Source organism: Osmerus mordax, chromosome 2 (genome assembly GCF_038355195.1).
Source record: "Osmerus mordax isolate fOsmMor3 chromosome 2, fOsmMor3.pri, whole genome shotgun sequence".
NCBI classification, from domain to species: Eukaryota; Metazoa; Chordata; class Actinopteri; order Osmeriformes; family Osmeridae; genus Osmerus; species Osmerus mordax.
The window spans coordinates 5,118,379-5,132,721 of NC_090051.1; the positions used below are offsets into that span (position 1 = coordinate 5,118,379).

Genomic DNA, 14,343 nt, shown 5'->3' on the forward strand with positions numbered 1-14,343 from the left:
CTATATAGAAATGTAGTGGTACACAGCGGTATGGAAATAAGTACATGTTATGTATAGAAATGTGATAACAGCATACATAACATGGCAGATATGTTATAAATACAATGAGAGCGTAAGAGAACAGGGTCGTGCTCAGCATTACGTAAAAGCGAGATTTAGCTGATGGAGACCTACACTGCCGTTTGATGCCAAAGAGGTTTAAGAGGGAGCACCGATGCCCTGTTTTGGCAGAGTGTACAATTTACTGCAGCGTCGTCATATAATCTGTTGAGTAACTCTGAGAAGTAAACTTTTTCCTCAGTGATAACAGCGCCGTCATTACGCACGCACCGGGAGAGACTTTCTAGTCAGAGCAACAACTTCTGACTTTTTTATGTGTCTGTTTAATTTATCATTCGAGTCGTGACAAAATGTCAGTTTTTTCAGCTACACGTAAACTTTCACCTCTTTTAAACGGTTTCTTTCGCGGCCGGAGGAAATGCGCAGCTATGAATGTCTCGCCTAGAGTTTCCAGCAAGTCTCCAAACTTCCAATCAATTTTCCTCGGGAACCAAGTGCTGTTAAGCACATCCGTTCATCCTATGAGGTATGGTGTGTACACTGTATAGTATTATAGTATACGATGTTTACAATAATCCATTTGAGATGTACGAATGTGAAAGCTAGTCATGACAGCATATGTCAGGCATGGACTCAGTGTAGGCGCGAGTACAGTTCATAGAATTCAGAAAGGCGCGCCACTTTCACCATTCTCATCTTTTTGTCCTCAGTGTTTAGTGACAGTAGTTGGCCGATAATGAGCATCTCACAAACATATAGGCTAGTAGTATGACTTCGGCATTTGGGAATTTCACCAGATGTTATGAAGCAGTGTTCATATTGCGGCAAGCGTGGGGCAATTTGGCCTCGTTAAATTTCCCCTTAAAATGGAATTGAGATGATGCAGTATGTGAACCTAATAGCCTAACCCATGCATTGTTCTGTTTTCTGGAATTTCAGCAGTGAAAGCTTGGATTAAACCCGCTAATCAGTTTTTTTGTGCACATGTTAGATAATCTGACAAAGACGCCTTTATTTCGTCGTTTCCAAAACAGAGTCCGCTTTCAACTGTATTTAAACAAGGATTGTAAAGCGTTGGTCTTCATATCACAGTTTATTTGTAAGTTAAATCTTATCGTCTAATTACAGCTGTGATGAAAACTTATCTAGCCCAAGGTCAAGGTCAGAAGTCATTACTACAATTCTAGAGAGCTCATTCAAGAGTGTTGATCAAACAGAACAATAAACCCTTGAATACCTACCTCCTGGATACTGGTGTGGGCTAACTCTTTGAATTGAGTACATTTTATCTAATTGAATTGAAAGCTAAGCTGTTTTCCGTCGGGCAAGGGTGAAATAAAGAAATCCAGCGCAGTTCATGAATACTTCGTCAGGTGCGGAGCACAGGGGAAACTCAGACAAAGTTCAAACAAAGTAAAAATACCACACTAGAGAGCACATCCCTTTTGAAATATCAGTTTTGAACTTAACCTGCAATAGCCTACATATTTACACTACTAGATACAGTTTAGCTAATACTTTGGGAAATATTGGGATATTTCGATAATTCATTATGTAGGCCATTAGACTTTGATGTAACCCGTGTTGTTCCTGTAAAATTAGTATTCTACTGGGTTTTCTGGTTCAAATCATTCCGGAGAAAGACAAATACCAATTATATTATTGAAAATAGGTTGTTTAATCATGACCTGCCGAACAGCAGTTCAGACACATCCTGTTGAGGACTTTGAGCTGTTCCAAGGCCAGAGCACAGAGTCACTCTAGGTTATATGATCTTCTCAGTTTAAGGTTAGGTTGCACAAGTTAATGCTAGGATTAATGCCCCACCTTTGCTACCTGATGTGACGATGATCTGCCTAACCTGGGAGGAGTTCTGTGTAGGTTTTGCATGGCTGTGTGGAGACTGGCACTTGTAATGCCTTCTTTAGATTGAGAAGCTCCACTGTTGAACATGGTGCACACAACTCTACAGGGGCAGGTAGGAGTAGGACAGGTAGGAGTAGGGCAAGTAGGAGTAAGTAAGTAAGTAGGTAAATAAGACTTTATTTATATAGCACTTTTCATACAAGAATTGCAGCTCAAAGTGCTTTACATAAAATCAACAAAAACAATAATACAAGTGTTGATCTAAAACGTTTAACAAACCAAACTAGCCGCACTCTATCTGCGGTCTCTCGAATCCATCTTAGATCCGAGCTGCCACTTGCAGTTTCTAGGACAGAGAAACAAACACACACACACATACCAACAGACAGCACACGGAACATTTCTAATTGTTCATTTACAACCAGGAGTGTTCGTTTTACTCATTGAGGCCAAGTTTCCCAGACATGGATCAAGCCTTCTCCTTGACTAAAAACGTTTTCAATGATCTTCATGTTCTCTTACTTTGCTTAATCCATGTGTGGGAAACTGGGCCTGAGTGTTTATATAGGGAGTCATGCAGGTGGCTGAGCGGTGAGGGAAGCGGGCTAGTAATCAGAAGGTTGCCAGTTCGATTCCCGGCCGTGCCCAATGACCTTGTGTCCTTGGGCAAGGCACTTCACCCTACTTGCCTCGGGGAGAATGTCCCTGTACTTACTGTAAGTCGCTCTGGATAAGAGCGTCTGCTAAATGACTAAATGTAAATATACTGGAGGTCCATACTGACCTCTATAAACACTCCTGGTGTTAAATTAACACTGGCTTGTACAGTCAAATTATACAGATTTGATATGTTGTTACCATAGTATTTGTAGTGTAATGTACCAGACGCTGCTTCCGATGCACAGTTAATCTCTGTCCAACATCGTCACGTGTCAGAGTGTAGTTCTAACTAATGGGCACAAGAGGGCAGCAAAGCATCACTTTGATGCTTCATTCCAATTTTGCTCTGTTGAGAAAAGAAACGATGAAGGATTTCATGAAGTTTTCATGTTTATTTCATGTTGTTTAACTCATAGATCTGTTGGCCAATATATACAAATTGGGGTTTGAGAAACATTGAGATTGCTTAACTGCAGATTGCACATTGGTATTGTATAGCTTGTGATTTTGTTCACAAAGGGGGCAGTGTTAGCTTTAGGGGAAGGGACATGAGTAATGCCCGTTATTAAACTCTCAGTATGAACTCCATTAAACCCCATGAAGGTATCTGCTGAGTGAGAGGGTATACTCTACAGCTTTGTAAACCAGACAGACAATCTCTGCTCTCCACACAGAAACACTGTCCTTGTAAAAGTCACAATTGTGTTGTGTGTGTTTATATGAGAGACAGAGACAGTGTGAGACAGAGAGAGAGGGAGAGAGAGAGAGACAGAGATAGAGGTGAAAGGGAGAGAGAGAATCAGAGTGAGAGAAAGGGGCAGACAGAGCAGGACCGGGAGAGAGAGGGAGAGTGAGAGAGAGGGAGTAAGAGATAGAGAGATAAAGAGAATTCTATCCATTCAGAAATACCTGATTAAATGAGCTTTCTGGCTGAGTTATGTGTGTGACCATCTCTCTCTGGCTGGCAGGTCTGCAAAAAAAGTGACAGTTCAGTTCGTCACCCCTGCCGGATTTAAGATGTCAGGCTCGGGCAACGCTGGCGACACACTGCTGGATGTGGTGGTCAACCAGAAGTTGGACTTTGATGGCTTTGGTAAGAAGGCTCTGCATCCATGATCATCCAACCATGAAGGCAGCTTTCCTCTACTGTTAACTTAGTGAAGACTCAAGTTCAAAGGAACATCTGCAATATAGTTTATAATTCCAGTTTATACTCATTATTGTTTTCTGTAGTTCCATTCTGTCGTTTTCAAGTAGAAGGCGCAGTGTCTGCAATGGAAGGGGACAGGGTGACACAGTTCCCAACAGGAAATCAGGAGTTGATATAGATATCATAGGAAGCCATTAGGTAATGCCCATATTAGGTCTAGTGGTGAGGTCGACCTGGTGTCAGTCAGAATGGGGTTCTAGAATGTACTAAAATGCTGCCCTGGTCTACAGTGGTTCCATGGCTGAGAGGGGGAGGAGGGGGATGAGAGAGGGAGAAAGAGGGGGGGATTAGAGAGGGAGAGAGAGGGGGGGTATGAGAGAGGGAGAGAGAGGGGGGGGGATGAGAGAGGGAGAGGGGGGGGGATGAGAGAGGGAGAGAGAGGGGGGGATGAGAGTGTGAGAGAGAGGGGGGATGAGAGAGTGAGAGAGAGGGGGGATGAGAGAGGGAGAGAGAGGGGGGATGGAGCTATGGAGAGAGAGGGGGGTATGAGAGAGGGAGAGAGAGGGGGGGATGAGAGAGGGAGAGAGGGGGGGGGATGAGAGAGAGAGAGAGAGGGGGGATGGAGCTAGAGAGAGCAGGGGAACATTGTGGAAACACAGACAGAGAGAGTTGGGGTGGGAGGAAAAGGTGTATCCAAGATGCTCCCAAAAGTCTCCTTTTCTCTCTCCTCTCCTTTTCTCTCCTCTCCTCTCCCCTGCTGAATGTCGCTCCTATTTTGGTATTGGGTTGATAATATCTGCAGTCCTGGGATCCATCAGAGAGGGTGTAAGAGAAAGAGAGAAAGAAAGAAAATGGGGGAGGGCAAGAGAGAGGTAGGGAGAGTGATAGAGAAAAGAACTAAGAACAGAAAGTGCTGGTTAAGGTGATATAGTAGACACATGTAGAAATGTATAAGAGAGGTTTCTCGTTGGTCAACATGGCCTTCTAAAGCTTTCTCAGAACGGGTGCCATAACCCTTTGTACTGGGATAAAGAGTCCTGGAGAAAACTCTCAACGGAGCCTGCCCAGGGTTAGCCCTACCCCCCCCCCCTCTCTCTCTCTCTCTCTCTCTCTCTCTCTCTCTCTCTCTCTCTATCCTCTCTCTCTCTATCCTCTCTCTCTCACACTCACACTCTCTCTCTCTCTCTCTCTCTCTCTCTCTCTCTCTCTCTCTCTCTCTCTCTCTCTCTCTCACACACACACCCTCTTTCTATCTCTCCCTCTTTCTCTCTCTCCCTCTCTCTCTTACACACTCTCTCACTTTCACTCTCCACCCCCCCCCCCCCTCTCTCTCCCTTTCTCTCTCCCTCCCTCTCTGTCTCTCTCTCTATCTCTATGGGTCTGGCACAGGGATTATAACCCGAGTCTCTCAAATCTACAGTGTGTGGGAACATAAATAAATATTAACAAATGATACAGCATCAAAGATGATGTCTTACTTGATCCCTCCGTGTGTGGTTTACATAGTAGCAAAGTGAGTAATGTTGGGTATTAGCAATAGATACACACATCTCTATGCTATAAAAGCCTGTTGTGTACTCAGAAATAAAAGTGTGCAACCAACACATAGAAGTGCAAACTTGAGCTGAAAAGTGGCACTTCTAGGACCTCAGGGCAAAGCTGTTGTTGCTCGGAGACCATGGTCCTGTTTGCACCTTCTTGCTCTGTTGACAAGGTGCCAACGTTCAGTTTACCTGGTTTACCTTCTACCTGTTATCAAGCAGGTATGTCTGATACATCAGCCAAAACATCTTTGTTATTTTAAATAGTTTATATAGATAGTTTAGTAATGTTGGTTAGCTACTAGTTAGTTACCTTACTGTAATAAATAGATTACTAGCTAGCCAAGTGGACCAAATCTAAGTCCATAGCAGTAATGGGTTAGAAAGTGTGGGCATGCCTTCGTATTTGTGTAGATAAACTTAGTGTAAAAACATCCCCATGATAGGTGTATCTGTAGAATACTTGATAGGTTGACTCTGACCAATAGGAGGATTGGTCTCATTCCATACGATGACCAGTAGGAACTCAATACAGAAATGTGTTGTTATTTCCAACATTTTGGACAGTTTTATAGCTATCTCAATGATACATGTACAAGATAAACACCAATTAACGCCAATAAAATAATGAACAGAATTCTGTTCATGAAGATGGTATTTTACGTGCTAACCTTACATTGCCCTCCACAGATTTTCATTGGCCTGGCCTTTGACACAAATGTTTTGTTTTCTAATGTCCTGCCTTGTTTGACTTGGCAACATTTTCAAGACTGAGCTACAGGACTGCTACAGGGGATGTCAAGGTGGATTTGGTTATCTGAAGCTACCTGCTACAGTCCTGTGTGTGTGTGTGTGTTTGAGTGTTTTGCTTTGAGGAGTTTGTTGAGTCAGTACTAGTCCAATTCTTTCCTAGGCAATACTTCTTCCCACAATATCAACAGTGTTTCTTTGCCAGTTTATCTGGGGTTTCTAGCCAACAATAACAAAACCCACCTTTTATGACTTGCCAGTCTATAAATCTCAGTCTGGAAGGTTTGCCATTGTCAATTTTGTACCGACACACAATGTTATTGTTCTGAACATTGCCTATTGACAAATTAGATTAAATAATTCACTTGACAAAGAGGTGAAAAAATGTGTGATTCTATATGCAGGTCCCACCCAAACACACACACACCACCCCATCCTGCTAGCTTTTATCTGTTTCATGACAAATTACACCTTTGACCTGACTGTCTCACTGCTATATCTCTCTCTCGTTCTCTCTCAGTCTCTCTCCCTTTCTGTCTTTTTTTCCGTCTCTTTATCTCCCTCTCTATCTGTCCTCTAGGGGGTTAGGTTAGGGTTTAGGATCAGATCAGATCTCTCTCCTGCACATGAGAAGTATCTAGATGTTTCTTAAACAGGACAGAACCAGATCCAGAGCGGACAGGTTTTAATGAATAAAATCAATGTTTAAAAAGGCTGTGACTTGATGACGAACAAGGCAACAGAATTGTGACCTTTTCAGCCATACGTCAGCTAACTCAGCTAACGCACATTAGCAAACTCGGCTAACCCAGTTAACCTAGCTAACCTAATTAAGCTAACTAACCTACAGCCGCTAGCCTAGCATTCCCAGCTAACATAGCTGCCCTACCAGGACCAGCTGATTAGTGAGAGGAATGTCGGGGTGGTCAGAATCAGAATCAAGGTGTGAGAGGGTTTCTGCTCTCCCTCCATCTCCCTCAGACCTCCATGAGGCCATTTGGAAACCACACCATTCAGATAATATTCTCCACATTCAGTCTGGTGGAATTCTGGGAAACGGTTTGGAATGTAACATGTTTGTTTGACTGAGGTGATTTTTACAGCCTGTTCTTGGGCCGGGTCAAGGCATGAGTTGGATGTTTTTTGGACTTGCTGTCTTCCCCCTTCATTCCCTCCCTCCCCTCTCCTCCCTCCCCTCTCCTCCCCATCTCCTCTCCTCCCCACTTACACCCTCTCCTCTCACCATCACTTACCCTCTCTCTTCCCTCGCTCACACCTTCGCTTCCACACGTTTACTCTCTTCTCTCCTCCCCCTTCCTACCTCTCCTCTGCTTCACCACCCTCCCCTCTCCTCTCCCCTTTTCCTGTTCTCCCCTCCTGCCCTCTTCTCAATTGCCTCTTGTCCCTGCAGCCAAATCGTTGCAGTGTGCCATGTTCACCACAAGCGTTTGCAAATGTGAAGAACTGTCCGGAGAAGGCAGGTTAGCTGCCTGTATGAACCCGTCATCTTCAAATACGTCCAGGCGTGCTTCTAGAACCATCTAGAATGTTGTAGTGTTCTAGAGCTCCCTGTTCTCCGAGGCCGACCTGACAGGAAGTCAGCAGTAGAGGGATCCTGGGTCCAGTGGGGCTCATCCCTCTCAAGTAGAACGTTACCAGCGAGAAAAACAGACGCCACGAAAGCACAGACCAATCAGGAAACAGATACAACTTGGTTGTGGCTTTTCCACTGAAATGTTTATATTTATTTTATTGAATGACGTCAAACGCTTTATGAGAGCCTTACACATCGTCGTAATTCAGAATGTTGTGATTGTGAAGTCAACGGGCTGAACTCTCTCAGCATGGCAACACTTCACTTTCGCACACAGGAAGCACATTCCTATTGGATGGATTCTGTCATGTTTACTCTGTTTGAGCAGATAACACTGCAGATAACACTGCAGTCACCTGTGTGTCTAATCCTCCTACAGGCAACACTGCTTCAACTGGGTAGATCAGGTATGCTGCTGCTGGGAGTTGAGGAGTTTCAACTGATAAAAGAAAAATAACAGAGAGTGTGTGGCTGTGTGTGTGTCTGTCTGTGTGTGTGTGTGTCTGTGTGTGTGTGTGTGTGTGTCTTTCTGTGTGTGTGTGTGTGTGTGTGTCTGTCTGTCTGTGTGTGTCTGTGTGTGTGTGTGTCTTTCTGTGTGTGTGTGTGTGTGTGTCTGTCTGTGTGTGTGTGTGTGTGTGTGTGTGTGTGTCCAGGCGCGTGTGAGGGGACCCTGGCTTGCTCCACCTGTCACCTGATTCTGGACCAGCAGGTGTATGACCAGCTAGGGAACGTGGCTGACGAGGAGATGGACATGCTGGATCTGGCCTATGGACTCACAGACACGTGAGGCTCACACACACACTCACACACTCACAATCACACAGACACTCACACACACACACTCACGCACTCACACAGACACTCACACACTAACACATACTAACACACTCACACACTAACACACATACACTAACCCGCTCTCATACACACACACTCACACACACACTCACGCACTCATGCAGATACTCACAGACTCACACACTCACACACTAACACACATACACACACTCACACGCATACACTCTAACACACTAACACACTCACACACATACACACACGCTCTCATACACACACTCACACACACACACTAACACACATACACACACACAATGTGGAAAAAAGGTTTTGTTCGTCTTCGCTGGAACAGCGTATTTAGAAATCAGCTGATTAGAGAGAGTTAACGGACACCCCAACAAGAAAAACGACCAGTTACAGAGAAACGGTGATATAGCAGGGTCACTCCCTCTGCGGCATGGAGGTCAGAGGTCGGTATGTGTAGGGAAATAGGGAAAAACAAAGATAACTCACAGCAAACAGATGTTTGTTATCCAGTCAGGCGGATATTACATCATAGACCTGTGTATGTCCTCACTGTACACAATATAGGTTACAGTAGGAATGCATTTGAATAAATATTACTGTAAAACAGATTACATGAACAGATAATAAGGCAATAGCTGATCTACTGAAGATGATTAACATAAGCACATTAGAAATCCCGGATTTCCTGCACATACACACACACACGTACACATTCACACATTAACACACATAAATACACATTTCAACAAACACACACATTCACACACACCAACCCCCTCTACAGACACAGTAAGGTGAGCATGTGGAGGATCCAGGTTCTAACTGCCATGTGAGTGACAGGTCACCTGACCTCTGCAAGGGTCAGAGCCAATAGTAATTAAAAGGTAAGAGTTGCCATGTGAGATTAGAGAGCTTTACTGGAAACCCTGCCAATCACAACAGACCTAATGGTACAGCAATGGTCCTCTGCCATTGGTTGAGCTCAAATGTAGCCTGTATTCGGTCCGTTGTGAAGTTAGTTAGAGTTCCTGATAGCGCCTGAGGGGATGAAGATGATGATGCGTGTCATTAGAAACGTGACTGTGGTCTCAGCTGGAGTGACTGAATGCATGAATGAGCTTCATCCCCTGGAAGGATCTACTCAAAGGTCCAGCTTAGTTACTGAAGGAATTCCCCCAAGACACGGACGTGCCTCTGACTGTACATGTGAGAGAGCGTTTGTGTGTGTCCGGATGTGTGTGTGATAGAGAGAGTGTATGTGAGAGAGAGAATGAGTGTGTGTGTGCAGGATCGAAGGGGTTGTGTTACCAGGTCAAGGCCAGAGTGCTCCGTAAAGTGTAAAGTGACATGGAGTGTATTGCTTTGCTCTGGTGAGTGAATATGCTTACTCTGCTATGCTGCCCCCTCCTCTTCCCCTCCGCAGGTCTCGTCTGGGTTGCCAGGTTTGTCTGACGGAGGAGTTGGAAGGCATCACTCTGCGCATCCCCGAGGGGGTTAACGACATGAGAAGGGCGGACGACACAGACTCCACTAAATCCCCTTAGACCACCACACACACACACACGCATACACGCACACACGCACAGACACCCACACACACGCACACACACACACACACACACACACCCACACACACCTTTAACTAGAACCACACTGATGATTTCTTGATCCTTCCTTCTCCTTGCAAATCAAAGTCGCCATGGAAGGGACTGTACATCTATCTGTGTATAGTTAAAACACTGCAATAAAGTAGTCTTGTCCAAATATCAAACATTTTGATTGTTGAAATGCAGCTTTCCCATTTGGGCCACACACAAATACACCTCTCTCTGATTACAACACGCCGTGAGTGATTGAGCAGCTCAACTGTGAACACTGACATGGGTAACTGTCACAGAGAGAACATCCTGACTCATTTTAGACCTCGGCTCTGTAACTCTGTTACAAGCTGAAACGTGATGTTCCACATGGACACACTCCATCATTTGGCAAACTTTGTGGACCTCCAGAAATTTCACCTCCTCTGCCTAATTGAGACATAACTCAACATAACTCCCTGTGGTAATGCACGGAATGCTCAGAGCTGTTATTAACCGGGGGGGGGGGGTCAGGGAAAGGGAGAGAGGGGTGAGAGGGGGAAGGGATTGTTCTGTCACTCACATGGCAGCGATTACATCTTGTTTGACAGAGGAGCCGCTGTCGCACATCACACACGCCTCATTCTGTGTGTGTGTTTGTGTGTGTGGAGGAGGGGGGGGGGGGTGGACTAAGACAGAGTAGATAGAGTAGGTGGGGAAGGAGGGAGGGAAAAGGGAGGGAAAAAGAGTCTGGTAGAGAAGATGATGAGAGCAAGGAGAGGAGTTTGGTTGAAGGGAAGGGTTAGACTCAGGAGTAGCCGAAATAATGATGTGTTCTGGCTCATGTCTCTGATGAACAGAATGTGAGCAATGTGTGGAAGGGTGTATTTGCATGTATGCGTGTGCAGAATGAAGCTTAGTAAATAGCGCGTACTGTACTATGCTTGCATCATTCAAAAAACAAGAGGAACTGGTTCAGACGGGAGACTGTGTTGAACTGCACAGTCCATATTACCACTGTCATAGGACGACATAATTATCCTCTCCAATGTTAACGGCGCTGTCAGACCAGGAAATCTCATTCATACTTTTTGTTCCCTCCACCACCCCAGCCTCCACCCCAGCCTCCACCCCAGCCTCCACCCCAGCCACCACCCCAGCCTCCACCCCAGCCACCACCCCAGCCACCACCCCAGCCTCCACCCCAGCCACCACCCCAGCCACCACCCCAGCCTCCATCCCAGCCTCCACCCCAGCCACCACCCCAGCCTCCACCCCAGCCTCCATGCCAGCCACCACCCCAGCCTCCATCCCAGCCTCCACCCCAGCCTCCACCCCAGCCACCACCCCAGCCACCACCCCAGCCTCCACCCCAGCCACCACCCCAGCCTCCACCCCAGCCTCCATCCCAGCCACCACCCCAGCCTCCACCCCTGCCACCACCCCAGCCTCCACCCCAGCCTCCACCCCAGCCTCCACCCCTGGTTCTGTCTTTGTTGATGTGTCAGGGGAATTTACGTCTGTCTGAGCTCTGAGGGGTGTCTCAAAAAAGAACCACACCGCCAAGATGATGTGTCTGTACCTTCAATAATGTTGTGTTAAACATGACCTAAGTCTCCTGACTGGACCAACAGTTTTACTCATTAAAGTAAAGTCAAGCTTCTTACTTTACCTAACCGTACCAACACATTCACTTAATCTAACCACATAATATTCACCTAGCCTACACACAACTGCACATAATTCAGCTACAGGTCCCATACATCTCAAAAGTTCAAAGTTGCCATTCCAGTCTTGCTCAGTACATTTTAATTATAAGACAAGCCTGTATAATTACTCTGCAGTTGAGTTATTGTGTAAGTATAGAGGCCAGATGTACACTGAATGTTTATGTATGAGTATGCACCGTAAACACTCATGTTAGGCACTGCTTAAGGTCAGAGATCAAGCTGATAATAACTACCTACCGTGGCAACCACACACAGACACATGCCTAACTCACTCATCACACACACACACCTAACACTCATCTTTCAAACACACACACACACAGGCCTAACTCAATTACCTCACACACTCACCCCTCTCTTGACTTCCATGTCTCATTCATGGACTGCAGTCTCAGGGGCCTTCTGTGCCTGGCCAGGTAACAGATATTATTATGGTCTTTGGCGTTACATAACCTTGTGTGTGTGTGTGTTAGGTTGGTCACCAGTTCTATCTTCTATCAGGTGGTCCTCTGAGCGCTTCCCTGACATGGAGGTTAGTGCATCTGTTTGAGGTACAGACTGGACAATAAAAAAAGTCAAGCCTAAACTCTAACACACACATGCACACATACACACACAACACACACATGCATACACACAGCTGGGTGTTCTCTAGTCATCCACTGATCCTCTGAACATGAAGAGCTACGCACGTCCGTGTCATCAGGAAGGGACGGGTGTCCCCGGATGAAATGGAACGGCCTGTATTTGAAGCCCGAGGGGGCTGAGCAGGAAGGAGGGATTACGATTGGGGGAGGCGGTCTGTGAAAGGAGAGGGGACATGACGAGAGAAGGTTGTGGGGTGATGAAGGCTTGGACCAACGCTGCTATGTTAATACCAACAAAGGTCAGTGTCCTGTACCCCTGCTCCTCTCCTCTCTCTGACACACACATGAAAGGACGCACAGACACGCTCAAACACTCCCAGGCAAACGGAAAATGGCAGCTTTGAAGCACGGGTGGAATGCCTCCACACACTACTGATCCTCAAAGCAAGCAGGCTTGCTGATAAGACACCTGTGCAGCTGATACAGGAAGTCTCTCTGTGGCAATGTGTGTGTGTGCGTGTGTGTGTGCGTGTGTGTGTGCGTGTGCGTGTTTGGGTGTTTTTGAGGACAAGGCTTTGAAGACGAGAGTGTTTCCGAGGTCATTTCAGAGCTTTGTCTGCACACACATTCACACTCACTGACTCTCATACAGCACAGAGACACTCATCGCAGGGCCTTCTAACACCATTGTGCAGCTCATCTAAGACTGGGCTAGCTTCCAGTTTACAGTCTGAGTCCCCCTGACAAGTATATTCCTCTCTCTGCCTCTTTCTCCCCATTCATCATTCTCCCCGCTCCTTCCGGTCCACCCTAAACGATCTGTCGTCGCATTGTGTAACACAACAGGCACATTCTTCCTCTGCACAGCCCTATAATTAGTGGTGTTCATATGTAGACATCGTTCAGGCCCTTTTCAAAAATGACATGTTTATCTTCTAACTGCACAGTAGTGTCCTGAAATGTCAAATAAACGTGATTGAATTTTTTCCAAACTCATTTGCGTAAACACCACGGTGAAGGTTATTGGAATGTCATCTCACACGATTTTCGGCCAGAAATCCTGACCCAAAAAAATAAACAACATAGTAAAAGAGGTTGTGCTTACAGTTTAAACTCAAGCATTCCAATGTTAAATGTCATCGTTGGGTTTTAAATTACAGCCCAGAAACTGATCAGAATCATCTGGAGAGTCCCTGAAAGCTGCCTGTGGGGTGTGAGTTTACTCCTGCTCCGCATTGAAACACCAGCATGTGTGTCACTGAAACAATAGCTGGGGCACGACCAGCCTTTCTATGGAGGGAGGTGACGTGTGTTCTACAGAGGTTCAAGAGTGCGAAAAAGGAAGAAAATACACTTTAATGGCTGTTTTGACTCACAGTCATAAGTGAGTCTAGATCCTATCAACGCTGACCTCATCCCACCGGGACACGAGGCGGACGAGGCATCTCGGGGAGAGAGAGAGGGCCCCCTCTCAACTCGGCCCAACGCAAACAAAGGCAAACGGGCCGTAACCAAGGAAACCACGGAGGAATTGGAAGCAATGGCCACACCTGGCCTGTAACAAGCTACGTGCCTCCCAGGAGGAACAAGCAGCCGCTACGACACACGGCAACACACATGGCAACACACACGTACGCCGTCTCCGAGGGGGCCTTGCAGTACCAACAGAATGGCGATATTCTATTCTGCAAAGTCTGTGTTGTTGATTGTGACCTGGGAGGGCTGGGGTTCAGAACCTCATCCTCACCAACCTCACCACCAAAAGGACCCGCAGGTCAAAGGTCATATCTGCAGGAACTGAGGGGTTTGAACTTGCCCCGCCACTTCCTGTTCGCTCAAGTTTTGATATAAAATTAATTGGATCAAAAGTAGCCAGAATCCTTGCACTATTTCTTTCCTGAGGGCTTTCCAATAATGGAGAATCTCAAGGTTCCATGTAAGAGTGTAAGAGACGTGGTGTTCATACTGGAAACTAGACTCTAGTATCATTCAGCAGTAACAGCTCA

General features: G+C 46.0%; 1 protein-coding gene across 1 annotated transcript; it reads left to right on the plus strand.

The window, feature by feature from the left end:
• Window positions 1–480: 480 nt before the first annotated feature.
• Window positions 481–9,987, plus strand: fdx1 (ferredoxin 1). Its single transcript, XM_067254558.1, has 4 exons — window positions 481–586; window positions 3,555–3,679; window positions 8,275–8,404; window positions 9,867–9,987. Exons 1-4 carry the CDS (start codon window positions 489–491, stop codon window positions 9,985–9,987), a joined length of 474 nt encoding a protein of 157 aa, XP_067110659.1. The 5' UTR covers window positions 481–488.
• Window positions 9,988–14,343: the final 4,356 nt, after the last annotated feature.

Coding starts and splice junctions, on each gene's coding strand:
- fdx1 (XM_067254558.1), top strand. CDS start 489: ATGAATGTCTCGCCTAGAGTTTCCAGCAAGTCTCCAAACTTCCAATCA. Junction 587..3,554: donor ACATCCGTTCATCCTATGAG/GTATGGTGTGTA, acceptor TCTGGCTGGCAG/GTCTGCAAAAAAAGTGACAG. Junction 3,680..8,274: donor GTTGGACTTTGATGGCTTTG/GTAAGAAGGCTC, acceptor GTGTGTGTCCAG/GCGCGTGTGAGGGGACCCTG.